Here is a 21,818-nt window from a genome sequence, read left to right on the forward strand (position 1 = left end):
TACAGAGATGCTTGTTATCTACTCTTCCTCAGGATAAATTAGTTTATCAATATTATTCCTAAAATCGGAGATCTCCCATTGTTCTTTCTTTCCATCTTCCATGGTAATAGAATTTTTGCTGGCACAAGGATAAAAACTACATTTCCCTGCAGCTAGGTGTAGTCATGTGTTCCAGTAAATAGGATATAAAAGAATGTGTTGAATGGCATTTTTGGACAACCTTCCTTAAAGGACAGCTGGACTCGGAATAAAAAGGAATGGACGATTGATACACATGATGGCATGGATGGCTCTCAAGGGCAATATGCTGAGTGAAAGCAGCTACTCTCAAAAGGTTGCCCACTATATGTAACCTGATTATGTGACATTCTGAAAAAGACAAAATTACAGGACAGAACAGATCAGTGATCACAAGAGGGTGGGGTAGGAGAAATGTTTGACTACAAAGGAGCAGCAAAAGGGAATGTTGGGTGTAATAGGGAAACTTACCAGACTAATGGGGACCAGAGCTCTCCTAACAGTACTTGACATCAAATTGCACACCAGAGCACTGAGTGGGGGAGGGGACATCCCTGTTAAGCTACTGATTGACTCTTGTGGGTAACAAATATGCATCGTGACATGTGGGAGTGGGAAATTTCAGACACTGGAGCAGGCTAATGCTAAAACTAAAGATAATGGGGACAGGCAGTGCTCCCTGTTTATCTGAAGCAATTTCATTTCTATCTAGTTATGTTGAGCCACCAATGAGATAAAAATCTTTCCGCACTTGTCCATTCCCTCCTTTTTCATTCCAAAGCACTGAAGAGAACAGAAACTCTTGTGCCACCCCTGGTTCCCAGGCAGTCCCCTGGCCCCTACCTTGGGAGGTAGAGGGCTTGCTTTCTGGGCACTTGCTGTGCCGTCCTGGTCATCTGTGCCACCGTGAGTGCTGGCAAAAAGTGAAGCTAGACTGCAAAAGCAAGACAGCAGAGTGGCCTTTTGGTCCAGATTTAATGGGATTATATGTCTCTCAACCTCTAAATAGGGTCTATACTACAAATCTCTCAGTCCTCCTAAGTCCCCTCTCTGGCTGAGGACTGCCTCCAGAAAGTTAAGGTTTTAATATTAAAATTGATATTCCATTTCTTTTAAGGTCCTAAATGATACTTGTTTCTGGAGCAGGAGGGAGTCCAAAGTCCTGCTTTCTTAGTTCACCTTTCGGGGGGACTCAAAACCAGGGGCAGTGGGAGAAAGGCAGAGAGGCACTGGACAGCCCGTAGAATAGCACTTAGTAAATAGCAATGAGCCATCAATATCTCCTGGGCATCGTATAAGAAATACACACGCCTGGGGGTCCTCCTGGCAATCCTTGACTGATTCAGTGTGGGGCCCAGCCTTCTGTTTTTAACAAATTTCCAGTGGCTTGTGTTGGACAGCCCCAAACCGGGCTACTGGGCCCAAGGTGGGAGCTGCTCCCAGTTCTCAGCCCCTTTGGGGGAGCCGGGTAACTGACCGCAGGACCCCTCCCCGTGGACGCCCGGGCGCAGGCGCCGCTGCCCCCCCACCGCAGACCCTCCGGAGACCCTCACCGGCGGATTCCGCGCGCGGCCAGTCTGCGCAGGTCAGGACCGGTCTCCTGAGGTGGGGCTGGGTAGGGGCGGGGTTTGCTCTTTGTGGGCTCGGAGACCTGGGGCGCGGTTTTACCTTGTTCTCCGCCCTGTGAGCCTGTGGCAGCGTCAGGAGTGTCCGTCTGCTTGTCTGCGAGGGGCTGCGGAGGCCTGGTGCAGGGGGACGCAGTTACACGGCCGGACCGTGTCCCTGTGAGGCTGCGAAGGAGCGCTGGGTACCAGGGTCGCAGGTGTGGCTACGGCTGTACCTCCTGGTGGTGCGGTGGCCCCGCGGGTGTTGGTCTCCGTGGGAACTGGGTCCCAGAGCCTGGTGCCCTGGAGGAGGGCGGTGGAGCGGAGCTCGCGGGCTAAGGCCCGGCCCTGAGGGGTCTGAGAGTGCCCCTGGGCAGCCGCGCTGCGCCTTTGGGCAGGGGTCGGGTTTGACAGATCCGATCTGGGCCGTGCAGGTTGGCTGGGCGGCACCGCACGGAGTGGGACTGCCTGGTGTCACCTAGCTTGACCCCTGCTCCATGAATCCTCGGGAGGTCCGCAGAGCTGCAGCCAAAGGACAGAGATTTGGACCTAGTGAAAAGACGTGGCCCCTTGGTGCCAGCAGTGGACTCTACAACATCATGTTTGGTTCTCTAGGGTCTATAAGCCCTCCTGGGGAGTTAGAACCAGGCCTAGTAGAAGGAGAACCCTAGGATAGGGCCGGGGAACCCCACTGAATGGGCAGAGCCTGCCCCCACCTTCCCTGTGGCGGTTCCTAACATTCCAGGCCCTGCATGAAGTTGCAGCATCTAGAGAGCATAGAGGTGGAGAGTATGGCCATGGAAGATTTGTCCCAAAGGCCAGAGAGAGGGGAGGGCAGGGAAGGATCTTTTCCTGCTGTGGAAGGGAGAGGGTAAACAAACCTGTGAGGAGTGGCCCTTGGCGGGAGATCAGAGGGCAGGGGAGCCATGTGGAGGCTTGCCACCCACTTTATCACTCCATTAAGTAATAATGATTCTTCCAGTTCTAGCTCAGCTGTGTACAAGGTAAGCAGTGTACACGGTGGGCACCTCCTGTGACCCACCAGGATCCCCCCAGTAGTGTTAGGGACTAGGCCATCCAGGTGACCCAGAGGCTTTATGCCATTACTTTTTAAATTTTGTTTTATCAAATGTACATCACAGTGGTTCAACAGTCGCCCTCCCCGCCCTTTCCCTGCCGCCTTGGAACCACTAGTCACTTCTCAGTGTCTATGTGCCTAATGCTGTTCTGTTCCATCTGTTTTGCTTTGTTTTTATACTCCACAAATGAGGGAAATCATTTGGTACTTGTCTTTCTCTGCCTGGCTTATTTCACTGAGCATAATACCCTCTAGATCCAACTGTCCTGTTGCAAATGTATGCCATTACTTTTAAAGTTTAGAATTTCCTGTCCTTCACCAAGTAGTCATTTTAATTTACTTTTTATTCTTCAGCACACATGATCAAGGTCACAAAACTGTCCAATGGCAGAACAAGGCCAAGTCTTTGGACTCCCATGCCGTATAGACCAGCAGCACAGGCATCACCTGGAAGCTTCTGAGAAGTGCAGACTGTCAGGCCCTAACCTATAACCACTGAACCAGATTCTATCTAACAAGATCCTCAGGAGCTCAAATGTATGTTAAGGTTTGAGAAGCACTGATCTTTACTGTACTATGACCTGCACCATACTGTGACCTGTACTATGAACTGCATTGTACTATAACTTGTACTTTACTATGACCTGCACTGTACTATGATCTGTACTGTAGTATGACCTTCACAGTACTATGACCTGCACTGTACTATGCTGCAGGCCCACTTCCATGCTTCTGGTGGTGGTGGTGTTACCCATAACCACTTCTTTGGGGTAGGGTTAGATTTTTGTTTGCTTTAAGGCTCTAAAAACAGTATGATATAAAGCCTTATAACAGAGGGAATCAGAATATGCTGCAGAGATCCAATGCTGCTTGGAACTTCTCAGGAAGAGCTATTTCTAAGCTGGTTTCCAAAGGATGACAGAAAGAATTCTAAGCTTTCTTCCCCTTCAGGGCCCTCCATGGCCTTGCCCTGAGCCTTGTTTTGTACTGTTAACCTGTCTCATACCAACAGGCTAGACTTAAGTTCCTTGAAGGTCTTCTCCATGTTGATGTTTTCAAAAGGCCTAGTAGAGGACTTACATATTGGAGGTCCTGTAAATAACTCAGCAATGGCCAGACTGGTCACATTCAACTACCTGCAGCCTGCTGTGGGCTCTAGACAGGTGGGGGCCTTACACAGCAGTACAAGAGCACCTCTCATGGGGCATAGCTGTCCCTCCACTTCCTCTGACTGATCTCTTTCCCCAGAACCATAGAGTTGACACGATGACCATGTAAAGCTCTCCCATTGGGGAGTCTAGGAGCTGTAAAGGCCCCAAGGGTTAACCTTCCTTCGGGCTCCTTTGACCTTCCTGGCTCTCTGGGTCCAGGACCGTGCTATTCCTCCGAAAACATACCCAGAGAAAAAGGGAACAACCTGTTTATTCCTGAGAACCAGGCCCTAGGTAAGTTGGGGTTCTCCTAGTTTTTCTTCAAATGTCTGAACTATGAATATCTTGGCCTCCTTTTCTGTGGAGCCTCTTTGTTCACCAAGGCACATTCACCCGAATTCCTGCTCTGTGGAGGCCAAGCCCACGAGGGAGATACTGGCATCCCTGTCCCTTGCCTAGGGCCCTCCCCTCTCACTTGGTGTGCACTCACTCAGATCATCTGGTTCATTTCTGTGATGGGCACTGTGGCAAGTGGCAAGTAATGTGAGAGCCCTGGGCTTGAAGGAGCCTCACAACCACAGAGGGGAGAGGGGAGAAGAATCTGGAACCCAGTCACAGTAAGGATGTGTATGGTTTGATGGCAGATGGAGGGGCATAGACAGGCCTCTACATTGAGGTTTGGGAAAAGGAGAACCAGTCTGTGCTGGAGAGGTTGGGGAAGGCTCCGTGGAGAAAAAGAGACAAAGAGGCTCTGAGGGCCTGGACAGGTGAGGAGGTCATTTGAGGCTGGGTCCCTATTCAAGTGTTATCTTCCTGGGCTAGCGAGGAGGCTAACTCAACTTCACTGCTTTGTGGCTGGGTCACCTGACTTTGGAAGGGTCATGTGATCTCTTTAGGCATTGGTTTGACAAGTGTAAAATGGGGATGATAATCATGTTAATGATGGAAAGAGTAATAGCTATTGTTTACTGAGAAGCAAATATGTATTAGGAACTGAATCAGTTTACTTATATTAACTCATTTCATTTTTAAAATGTTCCCATTTTGAAGAGTGGCAACTGAAGCACAGAGAGGTAAACTGATGAAACCAAGGGACAGAGAATGGTACTTGTTTGTGGTTATCTAGCTAGTAAGAAAGGGAGCCTTGTTTCAAATCCAGGTTGTCTGGCCCCAAGATCTTTACCACTCAATGCAACAACCTTATATGATTGTTGGAGTCTTCTGGCAAGTGGTAATTGCTTAGTCCTTGTCAGTTTCAGCTGTGAAGGGGATGCTGGGGAAAATGGTAACTGAATCCAGAGGTGGATTCAGGTTGGTTTGCTGTAGTGGGCTGGATGTGGAGGGAGAACCAAATGGAGGCTGTGAAAGCCAGCTGGCATTGTTTCCTAGCATCCAGGTGGTAGTGTAGTGGTATTCTAGCTTGGTAATAGACATTTATATTTCATTTTTTCGCTGATGGGAAACCCCCACCAATAAGAAATTTCCCCACGTAGTCACCAGAATAATACATAGAGCTTAAACCTCTTTGGCCTTGATATACACCATTCAGTGGTATATCAGAGGGCTTAGTCTAGTTAGGCTGTAGTAACAATAGTGCCAGATCTCAATGGCTCATAGTAACAAAGATGTGTTTCTTCTTTACATTACATATCGCTGGTGGGCTGGCTGGGACTCTGCTCCACACCCTCTTTGCTCTGGCATCGAGGCAGAAGGACCAACCCTGCCCTGGGACAGGCTGTTTTTGTGGCAGGGGGAAAGTGCAACGTCAGACAGAACATGGCTCTTCAGGCTTCTGCTCGGAAGTGGCACATGTTACTTCTGCTCATAGCCCGCTTATTAAAGCAGGTCATGTGGTCAAGTCTAATGGCAATGAGGTAGGAAGTGTAAGCCTCCTATAGTAAGGGGCCCAAAGGTGGGGGCAGTGAATATTTTGAACAAATAATTAGTCTACCACTCTCTGTTCTCTGACTCACAGATACTCACTTCTCTCCCTTCCACACACAAAATCTCTCCCCAGGACAGAGAAACCAGAAGCCATCCAGTTAGAGCATCAGGATTAAAGTCCTAGGTGGCGTAATGGTCTGGATGTCAGGTCTGGACGTTTCTCTGCCAGATCTGGAGACCTACGAGCTGACATGACAAATTGTCTGACTCTGTATATCCGGCATGCAGTGGGGCAATAGGGACAGGATGACCACAATAAACAGCCCTATTTAGAAGGGGGAGGGAGAGGAGCCAGCAGTCCCAGGTTCTTAATGGTTATGAAATTTCACTGGGCAGACTTGGGGAGAGCCTGGTAAGAACCCCTGACGTTGGGAGAGGGGGGGTCTTGGTTACACCTTGGTTCTGCTCCCTGGGTGGGTGGAGCTCTCGAGTCCATTGCTAACCTTGATCTTGCCTCTGCCCTGTGGAAGTTCATGATTACATTGTTCATCTTAACAGTTATTGCAGGCAACCGTTTTACCACACAGTTCACCACCAAATTATATGGGTTGCCATCTTGCTAATAAGCTTCCTCACTGCCTGGCCTGGAAGCCAAAGGCACATCTTTTAGGCTTTCTGTTATGGCAGAACCCTACTTTGAATGCCAGTTTTTTAATGAGTCAGCTTAGGCTGGTTCTGCTGCAATAACAATAGCAAACCCTCAGACTTAGACCAACAAAGGTTTATTTCTTGCCCATGTTTTATGGAAGCTGTGGGCAAGAAGATGTGGGGCTAACTTCCTCACTCTGGGATCATTTGCCATTTTCAGAGAGAGAGGAGCAATTGGGGAACCCTCACAGGCTCTGAAAGCTTTTGATAGTATGCAGTTCCCATCACTTCCTTCATATTCTATTTGTGAAAGATCATTTGACTACACCTGAATCAGCGGGGTGGGAAGCTCGATCCTGTAGGGAGGGCCCAGGATTATTTTGAACAAATGTAATCTCTCACAAGAGGATAGTATAGTAGTGAGTTTTTCACATTTGATTATTTTGGACTTTTATGTTAATGTAAAATTGTTACTTTGACCTACTCTATGGAATGATTAGTGTGTAAATGGGATTTGATTTTTAAACATTTCTTTTGGGAAAGTAGCAGAAGTTTATATTACTTTCACTTACCTGCTTCTTAGTTCATAGTATATGTATTATTGTATAATACAAACCAAATGGGTGGTGTTCTAATTGCTTTTATGAAGGGTGACAGGGTAGTTCTGGCTGGAACTCACAGAGTGGTTGTAGCTTGGGGGGACTTAGGATTCAGGACCTCACTCTCAACTTTGCACATTCAGCAATTGGAGAATGATTAGGTTTTGGGGGAGAGAATTCATGCTAATGAAACTCACAAATGACTATTGATTTATTATAAGGCCACTTGATGTATTTTCACTGAGCTCTGTGCTGGCAGGCAGGTATGGGGATAAATTGCTTGCTGTAAACTTCAAATTATTTGACATGGTCTTAAATATTGTCATTACAATCATAGGTCACAAGTTTCAAAAAATACTTAGATAATTGACACTGGTGCATTTGGAAATGCAAACCACATTATTGTTTTACTTCTAACTGATTCTCATTAAATGCAACTAATTGAGAGTAAAATCTCTTGAAAACTGAGGGAAGGGACTGTACTTATCTCTCCTGCCTAAGCAGATGTCTCTGTAGGCCTCATTTTCCTGACCCCCTGGTTAGAGTGCTAAGCAGCTGATGTTGACATAAGTGGGCACTGGGTGGGATACCAAGTAGTAAGAACAATACATTCCCTGGAGCAGCTTAAAATATTTTTGAGTGACAAAACCTGAAACTGGGTATTGGGATAGCTAGAAACTCTTGGAATCTTTAATTGCCTATACTAAGATTCTTCTCAGAAAACCATCCACTCTTCTCCCCAGGGCCATGAGCATGTTCCCCAAGGATGCCAGTGTGTCTCCTGTGTTTCAGGACCTGATGACATTTGAAGATGTGTGTGTGGAATTCACCCCATGGGAGTGGGGGCAGCTGGACCCTTCTCCGAAGGACCTGTAGAGGGAGGTGATGCTGGAGAACTTCAAGAACCTGGCCTTTCTGGGTGAGCTCAGCTCCCCCAAAGGCCAAAGTCTGCCCTTCAAGCCATCTTTGTTTCCTTGGTGTTTAAAAGCTTGGGCTGTCTGGAGCTGTGCGCTGAGTTTTTCCCTGGAGTTCTGGAATCAGACATTAACACTCTCTTTGGGGTCCAGAGATGCAGTACTTCTGCTCCTTCTTCCTCAGATAAGTCCTGTTCCATAAGAAAATGTAGTAAGTTTTATGATTCTGCTCCTGATGTTTCACAATACTTATTTGGAGGCTATCCACATCTACAGTATGTCTTCCCCTTTTAAGACCAAAGGTCAAAGCCTTTGGCATCTGACACACATGTAGTCACAATCCTTTTCTTTCTCTATCTTTAGAGCTTCCAGTGTCCAAGCCATATGTAATTTGCCAGTTGGAGGAAGGGAATGAGCCCTGTGTACTGGAGAGAGAAATCTCAACAGATGCCCACTCAGGTGAGGGAGACCCAATCAGCATCACACATAAGGACCATTGGTGGGTAGGCAGTTTAAGGTGAGGCCACTTGTCAGGAGCCCTCAACTCTAGTATTTTGAACATTCATAGGCTTTTGTAGTTATCTCTGGTGTCAAAAGAAGAGATGTTCATTTTCTTCTCTAGTATTTATCTTTTCTTTCCTTTGGTATCCATCCCTATCAACTCCTTTTGGGTGCTTGGTACCATGCAGCATCATTAGATGCCACAGGGTCAGTGTAGATGTAATCTAAGGATCAACAATTGTAAATGGCCAGACACCCTATATTAGCAGGGCTATGGGAGTTAGCAAGAGATCAAACAGAACAGTTTAGTAGCTTAGAAATTTAAGGGTTACAGGCAAGGAAAGACATGATGTCAGAAGACTAAAATGAGAACACTTTTAGCTTAAGTTAAACTGCAACAGAAGGTTTTCTAGGTGCATCTGACCAAGTTCACACTTTTGTACTAGATGAAAAGCTTTCCTCCTAGAAAAGCTTACCAATATTTAATTACCAGTTGTTACTGATTATAATTAACAATTAAATATTTTCTTAGAAAAATGTAATGTTGCTTCCTGTAATTATTTTTCAAATTCAAATACAGATTAGCATTTTTCCATCTTTTTCAGGTGGTTTGGTTTGGTGTACATAAAAATTTATTGCTATTTTATTCTATAGCACTACAATGACTTCTCATGCCAATTACACAGAATTAGGACAAACTTCACACTGTTGAGGATACAGTACCCCACAAGACTTCTGACTTCAGACACCAGCTACAAATTGGGGGTTCCTAGGATACCTTTCTTACCAGCTGGGTACAAATTTAGGAGTTCTACTACTATCTCAGGTTTGAAAATTCTCTAGAACAACTCTCAGAACTCAAGAAAGTGAAATATTTATGACAGTGATTTTATTACAGCAAAAGAATGAAAATCAAAGCCAGAATAAGGAAGAGACAAAGGGTAAGGTACGGGAGCATCCCAAATGAGGCTTCCATCTTCTCCAAGAACACACATTTCCTTACTGGCACATTAATGTGTAACAACAATGTAGAGTACTGCCAACCAGGTAAGCTAACCCACACTTTGACATCCAGAGTTTTTATTGGTGTTTCATTATGCTGGTATGATAGATTGATCACAGTTAAGCTCAATCTCCAGTGCCCTTCTCCCTGGAGGTTGGGCTGGTAACATATGGCTCAAAGCCTCAACCCTTTAATCACAAGGCTTATCTTTTCTGGTATCACCTGCATCATCTCATTAGCATAAACTACTTAGACTAGGGACCAACCATGAGTCACCTAATTAGCATAAACTCATGTGGTTCTAGACAACCACTATGCATAGCAACTACACTCCAATCAGGAAATTCCAAGTATTTAGAAGTTACCCCTTAGGAACCAGGGACAAAAGCCAGCCAAGTTCTTTATTATAAACACACACACTCAAATCAATGTGAAAATGCTTCATTATTATTCAAATATACAAGTTGTAAACATTAAGACTGTATTTTAGACATTTCAGCAAATAATTGCAACATACAGTTTACAGACCATTGATAAGTTAAACATAGGCCCACAGCTGATGGAAAGGGAGGCTGGAAATTGTTCATCTTTGTCCTGGGCAGCAGTAGGCCCAGCTAAAATTTGGGGGCTCTATTACTAAGGAAGAAAAGGAGGGTGGATGTTGACAGATGACAAGGAATCTGTGCCTCAAGACCCAAACACTCCAAAATTATTTGGGAGCAAAGTCACATCCATGATATTCTGGATCTCAAGTCTTCTCTTCTGCAAGGTGAAGGGCTTTGCACCTGTGGAAATAAATGAGGACCACACAAGTGAGATTAAACAGACTATTTATTCACAGCTTGCTATAGCAAAGGATCAGCCACTATCACCTGCATTTGGCAGAGACCTAAGGGCAGCAGGGAGGAAGAAAACTTTAAAATTAGAAGAAAAAGAAGGCATCAGGCCTGTCCCAGTTGGAAGTTGCTGGCATGGGAAAGCTGGAGATAGGTCAATTTGGAGCAGGACATGCTATGTGACTGGTTTGGGGAATGTATTTGGCTTTCTATGGTTGGTCCTAAGTTGGAAGTGGGGGCAAAAAATAGGGGAACTAGCAGTCATTGACCAAGTCTGGCTGTTCTAAGTTGACTGCCACAGAGGCTGTGGTTTGGCTTCCAGGCTGGTTGCTGCAGAGGTATAGGTCAGAGTTCTACTGTCATACACAGTGTGTCCATTTTCCATTGGTATATTAATCCCTCAGTTATCCTTTTTGGTCATTCTTTTGCTTGAGAGAGGTTGACCATTTCAGAGTTGCTAGAGATATGGATCTTGGGGGATTGTTTGGTTGTCTCCATTGTAAACTGTATCATGAGATCTTTTGGATTTTGTTATTGTTTTATGATGGCAATCATCTGATGAGAGAACAGGTGTGCAGAAGCATTGAGCCAAAAAGTATTTTCTTTAAGGCAATATATTGCCTGCTCTATACTGCCTGTTTCATTGATCCAAGCACATCAGGAAGTAATAGCAATTGCCCATAACTACTTGTGGTCCTGGGTTAAGGTGATCTACAGATCTTCCACCTAGGGGAGAGGTGTTGTCATTAATAACTTTTGCCAGTTAGTGATAGTCTTTTCCACCTCCCCCTTTTGGAACTACTGCTCTGATTGTTCACATAAACAATGAGACAGCAGTTCCCCAAGTTAGATGCCTGAAAAATCAAGGGTGGTCTCATTTTGGAGCTCCTGCCTGAGTCGGAATTTCTAGCATTGGTGATTTGTAGAGCTAGGACTTCTGTATGCAGACAAGTCTTGGAATACTATTCATAATTGGCATGACATTTTAGTCTGAGGAAAACAAGACAGTTGTCCTGGCTACAAAGGAAGTAGAATCTGGTGGGTGCACAGAGACCAAGGAAAAAAGGTGTTCATAACATGAGACTGGAACAAAGACTGAACTTAAGTTAGCTGTGTTGCATGTTTGGATACCCTTAGTTTCTGCCAGGTGATAAATGACCCACTACCCTCAGAAGGTTGTTGGGTTGAAGTTAGTATTACCTGGGGTCTGATCAATTAACAATTGGGTCTTCTGGGAAATAGGGACACTAGCAAAATCACATGTTGATTTAAAGTCATTCCTGTACATGCAAGAGAAAAAACCACTGGCTATACTTCCACAATCATCTCTTTGATGAGACCAGAATTGTTCACATATATTTATTGTGGTGGTCTGGTGATGAATGGCATATACACCAGCTGGTAAGACAGAATAGTGGCTACTGTTTGGGATAATCTAAGATTGGCATTGGAATATGTAAGTTCTGACCTAACAGTTATAATAAAGAGGAAAGAAAAGAGAAAAGGGGCCATTATGGGTAGATGACAATCAGGGATATATGGAAAAGAGAATAACTATAAGCAAACATGAAAAACAAAACAGGACTTTGATACGGGTGTTGATCTGACATCTTGGGCAGAAGCCATGCATTATCTGAGGTCACCTATTTATTCCAGAGGTCTTTGTTCAGCTATATACTTCTGAAGAGCAGCTGCTTCTACACCATCTTGAAGAATCCCCAGTTTGAGGTCCTCTGCTGGAGTAGGCTTCCAGTTTATCAATTAGGAATTTTTTCTTTCACTGTGAAATATGTACTGAAGAATTGATTCCCTGGAGTCTCACTGTTGTATTTGTTAACAGTACCTTATAAAAGTCCCACACAATGAGGTTTAATTAAGAGCAGTTTTTCTCTGATATATCTTCCAATAGATAAAATCTCGTGGTTGAAGATCATAAAGAACTAGGAAGATGCTGTGAGAAGGTGGCTTTAACCTATTGGTGACAGGACTGGGTTTAGTACCTGAATCCCTTGTAATATTTTGTCATGTCTGTGTACAGCAGGACAGAATCTAGTACTGGAAATGAAATCTCTAGAAATGGGCCTTCTGGTTATCAGTTCTTAGAGGGATAACTGAAATATCCTCAAGAGAGTGAGTGAACCATACAGCTATAAGGGCTTCTGGGAGTGACTGTGGCCAGGGAACTAAAGGGTTTCTGAAAGTCTTGCTAATTTTAAGTTAAGGATACCATTGATCTTTCAGTCTTCCTGGAATATTGTGGATGGTAAGGGCAATAGAGTTTTTGAGTAAGAGGTAATGCCTTATGGAGTTCTGTTACAATGATCCCTGTAAATGTGTACCTTGATCGACTTAATATAAAAAACGCAGTGCCCCAGGTTAGAAACAAAAACAGCTTTTAGTGATTTTAAGGGCTATAGTGACTTTTAGTGACTGTCAGGGCTATAGATTCTCAGCAAAGAAATGCTTCAACCCACCTGGAAAATAGATACACAGTAATTCATGCATAGGGTGGAAACTGGATAAAATCCATCTGAAGGTGTCCAAGGACCCTTGAGGCTTTGGTCATGTCCCATCTTTACAGTTTCCCAGGATTATGTGGATAGGTCACATATGACTTGAAAATAACCTGTTAAAAAACTGTCTTTTTAAGGCTTGTGTACCACTGTTAATTTAAGGTAACCAACTTGTATCATGATGGGTAGTTACATGGAAAATTTAGCTAATATCCACTGGACATCACTTGGCGCCGCCAAATGGCCATCTTGGGAGCACCAGAAATTATCTGGGTGAAGGGTGTTTAATTTTTAATATTCTTTTTCAGAAGCAGGGGCTAAACTTTGACATTTTATAATGGCCTCTTTCTTTGAATTCGTCTAGAGATGTATCCTTTGAGGATTTAGTTAGGAGCCTCACCTTGGCTAAGGCTACTCGTGTGGCATAATGATCAGCTAGAGAACTGCCTTTCACTTCCATATTACCTCTTTTGCATGAGCCTCAGCCCTTTATAGCAGCCACCTCTCTGTGAAGCAGGAGTGGGCCCGTATGTTCCTTAGCCTGTAGTCCATGTTTGATGGGGATTCTGCCAGAGGTTAGGAAACCTGTTTTCAAAGCATCTCAAAGTCATGTACTGCTCTCAAGCATATCTGTTATTTTTGTGTGTGTTTATTCTCTGGTCTTTGGCTAGTTGACAAACTATATAGTAAGTGCAGTAAGTTCTGCCATCTGGGCTGACTTTACCTCTGACAGAGGACTGTATTCTAAGAGAGCTTAAATTAGTGACAGCATATCCTATTTGATAGCCTCCAGTTTTTGAGAGAAATGATTCATCAACAAAAAAATATTAGCCCAGAGTTTTTAATTGGACTCCGAAATAAATCTGAGCAAGGTAGATTTAATTTGCCTAATTAAGGTAAGACAGTTATGATGTTCTCCTGTCAGGAACAGAAGTGGCAGGATTCAGGATGCTGCAATAGTGAGCAGAAATGTGAGGAGAGAATAAGACTATCTTAAGATTTAATTAGTTGGCTGCAAGTGTAGGACTACCTCTATTCACAGATGACATGATCCTTTAGACAAAGAATCCTAAGAAATACACTAGAAACCTATTATAATGTGTGAGTTCAGCAACGTTTCTAGATACAGTCAGATCAATATATAAAAATAAGTGATATTTGATCATTAATGGATCTGTAAAGGAAAAAAACTGATAAATGGGGCTTCATCAAAACTTAAAACTTCTGCTTGGCAAAAGATACTATTAAAAGAATGAGAAGACAAACTGTAGGCTGGAGGTAGATATTTTCAAACAACCTCTTTGAAAATGTACCTAGAATACATAAAGAACTCTTACAACTCCACAAACAATCCAACTAGAGAGTGAGTAAACACTCCAGCAAAGAGTACATGCAGATGGCAAACAGGCACATGAAAGGAAGCAACATCATTAGCTGCTAGGAAAGTGTAAGTTAAAACCATGATGAGGTTTTACTACACAACTATTAGAACAGCTAAAAAAAAATTTTTTTAAGTGACACTACTAAATGCTAGTGAGGCTGCAGAGGAACCAAATCTCTTACAGTCTCCGGTGGGACTATAAAATGGCATGGCCACTTTGAAAAGGAGTTTGGGAGTTTCTTAAAAGACTAAACATACACTTATCACCCACTTTAGCAATCTCACTGCTTGGCATTCATCTCAGAGAAATGAAAGCTTGTGTCCACACAGAAATGTGTACATGATGAGTGTATACCCCAAAGTATTTAAAGCAGGGACTCAAAAGATACGTGTAGCCCCATGTCCATAGTAGCATTATTACAACAGCCAAAAGGTGGAAGGAATCCAGCCGTGCGTTGGCAGATGAACACATGAACAAAATGTGGTCTTCATAAACAATGGAATATTAGCCTTAAAAAAGGAAATTCTGACACATATTGCACAGATGAACCTCCAGGATATCATGCTAAGTGAAATAAACCAGTCACAGAAGGACAAATACCATGTTATCGCTCTTAAATGAGATACCCAGAGTAATTGAAATCATAAGAGATATATTTATACTTGTTCATGGGCTGTGGCTAATGGCTTGGCAAGTCAGTTTCCTTGAAAGGAACATAATTAGAAAACCCAAGGTCTGGGGCAGAGGTGTGTGGACAGACTTCTCTAATCTGGCACAGAAATGTGAAGATAATTGTGTCTTGTATGCATGTTTACCAAAGGGTGACCTCCACTGAGGATTTTAATGAGGTGGACAGAAGAGCCATTCTATGGACGGTAGCCAGCCTTCTTTCCCAGCCCAATGTATACATGAACAAAGCATCGGGGATGGAGGTTATGTATGGGCTCCACAGTATGGACTTCCATTCACCAGGGCCAATCTGGTTATAGCCCCTGCAGAGCGCTCAATATTCCAATAGCAGAGACTAATATTGAGCCCCAGTATGCCACCATTTCCTGGGAGATCAGTCAGCTGATTCCAGATTGATTATATTGGGCCAGTTCTATCAGAAGGGGACAGAACTTGTCTTATTGGAATAGACACTTACTCGGGGGCAGGGGATTTGCCTTGTTCACAATGCTTCTGCCAAAACAACTATCCATGCACTTAGAGAATGCCTTATTCACCATCATGGTATTCCACACAGCACTGCTTCCATGGGGGAACTCACTTCAAAGCAAATAAATCACAGCAGCAGCTCCTGCTCATGGAGGTACCCAGTATTACCAGGATCTCAAATTATCCTGAAACACATGGCTTGACTGATTGGTGGAATGGCTTTTTGAAGACTTGGTTATATTGCTAGATAGATGTATATTTATGTTACTATGTAAATGACAAAATCTTGTGTGCTGGGCAATGTCCTCTAGGATATGGTGTTTATGCTACCTTAGCATCCACTATATGGTGCTGTTTCTTCCATAGCTAGGATTTATTAGGTCCAGTTACCAAGGGCTGGAAATGGGAGCAGCTCCTCTATCATCCCTGGTAATCTACTCAGTTTTTGCTTCCCATCCCTATGGCGTTAGGTTCTGCTTGTCTACAGATCTTAGTTCCAAAGGAAGGAATGCTTTTACCAGATGACACACAATGATTCCATTCAACTGGAAGTTGATACTGCCACTTGGCCACTTTTGACTCCTCATGCACCTGAAACAATACTGGCTGGGCTGACTGGTTCTGACTATCAAGGGGAAGTTGAGCTGGCTGCTACACAATGAGAATAAGGATGATTATGTATGAAATGCAAGAGATTATGCCAATTAGCACTCCCAAATCCTGTAATTAAAGTGGATAGAAAACTACAAAAACTAATCCAGGCAGGATTTAAATGATCCAGACCCTTCAGGATGAAGGTTTGGGTCAACCCAATAGCAAGGAACCATGATCAGTTGAGGTGCTTGCTCAAGGAAAAGGGAATGTACAATGGGTAGTAAAAGAAGGTAGTCATAAACACTAGCTTTGACCATGTGACCAGTTGCAGAAATGAGTTATAAGTATTTCTTCCTTATTGATGTTTGCATAAATATTAACAAAATGTTTGCTATTTCTTCCTTATTGGTTTGCATAAATATTAACAAAGTGTTTACTTTTCCTCTTATCCCCTTAAATAACATAAGATATATTTATGATAGTTAATTTAGTATTTCAGTATTTAAATTACAGAATATAAAAGGGGAGTATGAATCAGCTAGAGGAAGATCTAAACATCACCCATGGACAAAAAAAGTCTTTGTGTCCTCTTTTGGGAAAAGGTTACTGTGTTGTTTTCCACAGACAGTTGTACCACATTAGGCAGAGCATGACTTTTTTCTTCATTTTGAGATTAAGTATGGTTTAAGGAGGTGTATGTGGGTGCCAGGTTGACATGGGGTGGACTGTGATGTCTTTAAAGTATGTGAAATTGGCCAGAGTGAATGACATTTCTTTACATGGTAGCTGGATACCAAGGGGATGAAAGTAGAAGCTGCCAGTCCTCTTTAGGCCTTGTTAGAAGTCCCAGAACACCATTTCTTTCCAATGAAGCCTTCGAATATTTTTCTGCTCCTTTTTCTCTCTCTCCACCTTCTGAGACTCCCATTACGTGTATGTTGACACTGTCCTACAGGATTATGAGGCTTTGTTAATTTTCCTTCAGTCTTTTTTTGTGTTTGGACTGGATAATTCCTATTGATCTATCTTCCAGTTCACTGGTTCTCACTTGCTACTCAAATCTGATGAGGCCTTCTGCCACTTTCTGTTGATCAAAGCGAGTGATAAGGCTGGCCCAGATTCAAGAGAGGGGAAATAAACTTCACTTCTTGAGGGGAGTGATAAGTAGAGAAAGAGAAGGAATTGTTGGGGGCCACCTTTGCAGGCATTCCACCATATATGAATTATTTAATTAGGCATCAATTATCCCTCTTCAACCCACCAATGAGTGCTTCTCACCCAAACCCCTGCCACTACTGAGTGTGATGAATCTCTTTTCTTTTAACTTAGCCAATTTGATATCTTAGAAGTCTACCAAAAACGGGATGCATCATACATTAGGTAGGAGTGAAATAGTTTATCTATTTCAACAAAGAAAAAGGAAAAATAGGAACAGGAGAAGCAACTGTGTCCTTCTTAATCTTTGACTCTAGCTTGCCACTATTTTTGTTTCATATAAGTTTTAAAGCTTTTATACTAATTTGAAAATCGGAGGTCCGGCTGAGCAGGGTCCTAGAAATGCGTGTCTTTCCTTCCCCCGTCCCCGCGCACTCGTGTCACGTGGCCAGGCCCTGCAGGTGAGGCCTACGCTTCAGGGGGGTGGCCACGCCCGCGGTGTTGGAGTAAAATCACGTAGGTCAGGAGTGTGACCGCACGCTATAATCAGAGCGTACACATAAATGCGTGTTAGGTCCAAGGTAACTGACGTGCTCAATACATCTGATAACTTCAGAGCTTTAGCTGGGCTGGTATGAACTTACCTATCGTGGTCTGTCCTCTTCACCTGTTAGTTGGCACCCTCCACGGATCACCACCCCTGACCGTCATTTAGACCCTTTCCGTGCTCGCCCGTCCCGCACACTTCCGGCGGACTGGCCCGCGTGGGTGTTGACACGGCGAGGACCTAGCAGCGTAGCGCCCGCAGCCCGGAGCTCTGGCGCTCCCTGCACCATCCCCAGTGGGAACTCTGGCCGCCAGCCCCGCCCACACCGGCAGCGCACCGCCCCCAAGTACCGCCCCCACGTCCTGCAGCGAGGACCCCCACGGGGCTGTCCGCGGCCGCGCCGGACTCCTTCTACCCTGTTTCGGGTCTCCACAATCCCCCAGCTCAGCCTCAAGTGCTGCTTGGTCCTCGGGCTTTGAGTTTGCTGTCGCGGGCCGAGGCCCGCCGGTCGGCAAGAAATAGCGCGCAGGCGGTGGAGAAGGCTGCCCGGACGAGGCGCTCGCGTGGCTCCACAATGGCGGCGGCAGTTCGTGCTGCAGGCAAACTATCTGGGCTTTGCGGCTTGCCGGCGGGTGAGAGCTAAAACGCTGCGAGCGGGATGGGAGCGGGGGCTCGCCCGGGCCTTGCAGACACCTGGGAGGAAAAGCGAGAAGTCGCGGCCTCTGGGCCCATCACTCCAGCCACCGTACTACCCGGACCCGCTGTGTGACCTTGGCGCGTCTGCACCCTCTCTGAGCCGCAGGGCCGGGTCTGTAAAGTGAGGGTGGACTGGACGCAGTCCAAGGGCCCGTCCAGGTGGCCAGACTGCTCGTGCGTGCTCGGCTGAGAGGGGCAGGGACCTGGGAAGGAAGCATCACCTTTCCCGCGGGCGCGACGCCAGTTATTTGGTGATGCCTGTGTGGGGTTGGGGACAGGTGTGGTCAGCGAAGCTCGGAAGGGAAGGAGGCCGTCTTCCAGCTGTAATCGGATAGATGTAGTGTCAGTCATTTTAGGTTCCACGTTGAGCAGTGTCCTTACTGAAAAGGATGTTCCGAATGTCAGTAATTTGGCAGTTATTTTCCTGCCTCGCCGCTGGTTGGTTTGCAGGCTGAGAAAGGGCAGTCTGATGTCCTCCAGAATAACGTTTACTCCTAGGTACTGCTTCATGATGACTCGTTCTTCTCTATTCACTCTATTTTACTGTAAATCTACAATCCACTATTCATACTTCCAAAATCCAAAGACCTCTAAAAACCGAAAAGTTATTTTTTGTAACTCATTTTGTTGGGAAGCTTGACCTGAAATCATTTGGCAAAAAAACCTGAACATTCGTCCCTTGTGTCCATGTTGTGACACCTTCCTTTTTGAATGCCTCATTCAAACTGCACCTAGCTTCTGTAGTTTAACTTCATGTGCCCTTAATGTCTGCAGGCAACTTTCTTAAGCTCTTTATGCTTTTTTCCTCACTTCCTTTTCACAATGTATTTATGAGATAGATAGCTTTATTACCATTGTACAAATGAGGGAATTAAGGCATACAGAGATTGAGAAACTGTTTCAAGGTTAGACTGGGAGGATGTCAGGTTTTTGCACCACCACCATCTGGCACCAGAACTTCCTACTTTCTTTTTCTGTTGTATAAACCTTTAGTAGCAGCTTTATTAAGATGTAATTAACGTACCACAAGTCACCCTCTTAAAGTGTACAATTCAGTGGTTTTTAGTATATTCACAGAACTGTGCAACCATCACCACTATCAATTTTAGGACATTTTCATCACTCCAGAAAGAAACCCTGAATCCTTTAGCTATAATCCCCTTGCTCCCCGTTGCCCCCAGCCCTGGGCAACCACTAATCTACTTTCTGTAGTTCGCAAGTTCTGGATAGTTCATATAAGTGGGATCATAATACGTGGCCTTTTGTTCTTGTGTTCTTTCACTTAGCATGTTTCCAAGATTCATTCATGTTTTAGCATTTATAAGTACCTTCATTCCTTTTTATAGCTGAGTAATACTCTATTGTATGTATTTACCATATTTTACTTATCCATTCATTACTGAAGGAACATTTGGGTAGTTTCCACCTTTTGGCTGTTAGATTTAATGTCGCTATAAATGTGTGTGCTTTGTTTTTGTGTGTACATCTATTTTTATTTCTGTATATACTTGGGAGTGGAATTAGTGTCTCAAATAATATCTCCACGTTTAACTTCTTGAGGAACTGCTAGACTATTTTCTAAAGTACCTGTGGTGGGTTTACCCAGCAGCAGTGCATGATGGTTTATTTCTCCACATCCTTGTCAACACTTGTTATTATGTGTCTTTTTTATTATAGCCGTCTTAGTGGATGTGAGTAGTATCAGGTTGTGGTTTTGATTTGCATTTCTCTGGTGGGTAATGGACATCTTTTGTGCATGCTTATTGGCCATTTGTAAATGTTATTTGCAGAAATGTCTGTTTAAATCTTTACCCATTTTTAAATTGGATTTTTTTTATTAGTAAATTTTAAGCATTTCTTATGTATTCTAGATACAAGTCCCTTGTTGATACATAGTTTGTAAAAAATTTTATCCCAATCTGTGTGTTACCGTTTCACTTTTTGATCATGTCCTTTGAAGCTTGGAAGTTTTACATTTGGATGAAGTCTTCTTTATCTACTTTTTTATTGTTGCTTATGTTTTTAGTAGCATATTTAAGAAGCCATTGTGAAATCCAAGATGGTGATAATTTACTCTTATGTTCTTTTTCTAAGAGTTTTATAGTTATTGCTCTTACTTTGGGTCTTTGATCCATTTTGAGTTAATTTTTATATATGGTATAAAGTAGGGCTCCAACATCATTCTTTTGCATGCTCATATTTAGTTGTCCCAGCACCTGTTGCAAAGATGATTCTTTCCCCATTGATTTGTGTTGGTACCCTTTTCAAAAATCAGTTGCCGGCAAGTGCTGTCAGAGCCTGTTCTGAAGCACTGTGCTGTATGAAGTGGTCCACAGTGTGGCTGCAGCCTGGTGCTGGCCAGGGCTCCAGAGGAGCAACAGGAGCAGAGTGCTGTGGGAGCACTGTGGGAATCAGGGAGCCTTCACCAAGAGTGGACCAGGACAACATGTCAGGGACATCTAGAAGGACTCTAGAGCAAAGTGTGTTCAAGACTGACTACAAGTCTGTTGTGGCCAGAAGGAGGGGGGTGAAGGGGAGGGTGATGGGAGATGAGACTGATGTGGGAGGCTGGGGCCTAGTTGCAGCCCTGAAGGCTGTGCCAAGCGGTTTTGACTTTGTAAGTATATAATATATATCAGGGCCATGAAATGACCAGACCTGTTATTTTAGAACAGGCTGTCTCTTCAGCAGATGGCTAATTACATGGGGAGAGACTGGAAGCAGTGAGACATATAGGAGACTGTTGTTACCATGTAGCTGAGAGATGAGGACATAGGATAAGGTGCAGCTGACAGGTGGGTTGACTTTGGAGAAGAATTTATAGATAGGGTCTGGTAGGTAACTAGTTAGATGTGAGAGTGGAAGAGTTGTGTGATGTCACCCGCTTGAGTAAACAGCCATGGACCCAGAGATTACTCATCTACTTGTCTTGCGTCTGTTATTCTATAGATATTAATATATTTTGGGTGTTAAAAATGTACCTTTTCATGTAGAAATGTCTATTTTTTTCTTTAATTTACAGGTCATTTATGGTCTAGGCAGCTTCACCTAAACACCTTTCCAACAGCTTCCTTTTTGGCATTCAAGACTGTTCCTAGCAAAGGTGAGGTTCATTTATCTAGCTGCCTTTCTTCTATGACCTAATATTAGAGTATTTCATGTAGATGTAAATGAAGGAAGCACATTCTTTGTAATGGAAATGTATGAAGTCTGTTTCAATTTCTTTATGATTGCAATTGTTATAGTTTAAGGCTTTAAAAATAATAGTTACAATTTGTTAAGTAATTACTGTGTGTCAGGCTTGTAACATGTTATCTTGGTTAATCCTCACACCAGATTTTATGAGGGAGTTGTTTCTATTTTACAGTTGATGAAGTGAATCTCTTAAGAGGCTAAGTGACTTGCTCAAGATCACGCAGCCAGTGTCAGGACTGTGGTGTCTCTTGGTAACACAGTCTTGTAGACGTCCTTTGCTCCTTCATCAGAGTGCAGGGCCCTCTCTTCAATCATTCTATAGAAAGGAAGAAAGCCAGCCCT

General features: G+C 43.9%; 1 protein-coding gene and 1 long non-coding RNA gene across 5 annotated transcripts in view; one reads left to right on the plus strand and one right to left on the minus strand.

The window, feature by feature from the left end:
* Window positions 1-21,818, plus strand: part of MRPS5 (mitochondrial ribosomal protein S5) — a 57,770-nt gene that overhangs the window by 12,531 nt on the left and 23,421 nt on the right. The window contains exons 1-2 of one of the 4 annotated variants that reach the window (XM_017665750.3): window positions 18,000-18,217; window positions 21,304-21,384. In XM_017665750.3, the coding sequence (XP_017521239.1) occupies window positions 18,160-18,217; window positions 21,304-21,384 (139 nt within the window). In that variant the 5' untranslated portion in view covers window positions 18,000-18,159. Of the gene's footprint in view, window positions 1-17,999; window positions 18,218-18,259; window positions 18,394-21,303; window positions 21,385-21,818 lie in introns of those variants that run through there. The other 3 variants (XM_017665751.3, XM_017665752.3, XM_037002158.2) reach the window with 3 other exon arrangements.
* LOC108400402 (uncharacterized) lies at window positions 9,826-17,896 on the minus strand. Its single transcript, XR_001853875.3, has 2 exons — window positions 17,683-17,896; window positions 9,826-10,185 (listed from the first exon to the last, which is right to left on the minus strand). It is a non-coding gene; the product is annotated as an uncharacterized lncRNA (long non-coding RNA).

Source organism: Manis javanica, chromosome 1, assembly GCF_040802235.1.
Source record: "Manis javanica isolate MJ-LG chromosome 1, MJ_LKY, whole genome shotgun sequence".
NCBI lineage: Eukaryota > Metazoa > Chordata > Mammalia > Pholidota > Manidae > Manis > Manis javanica.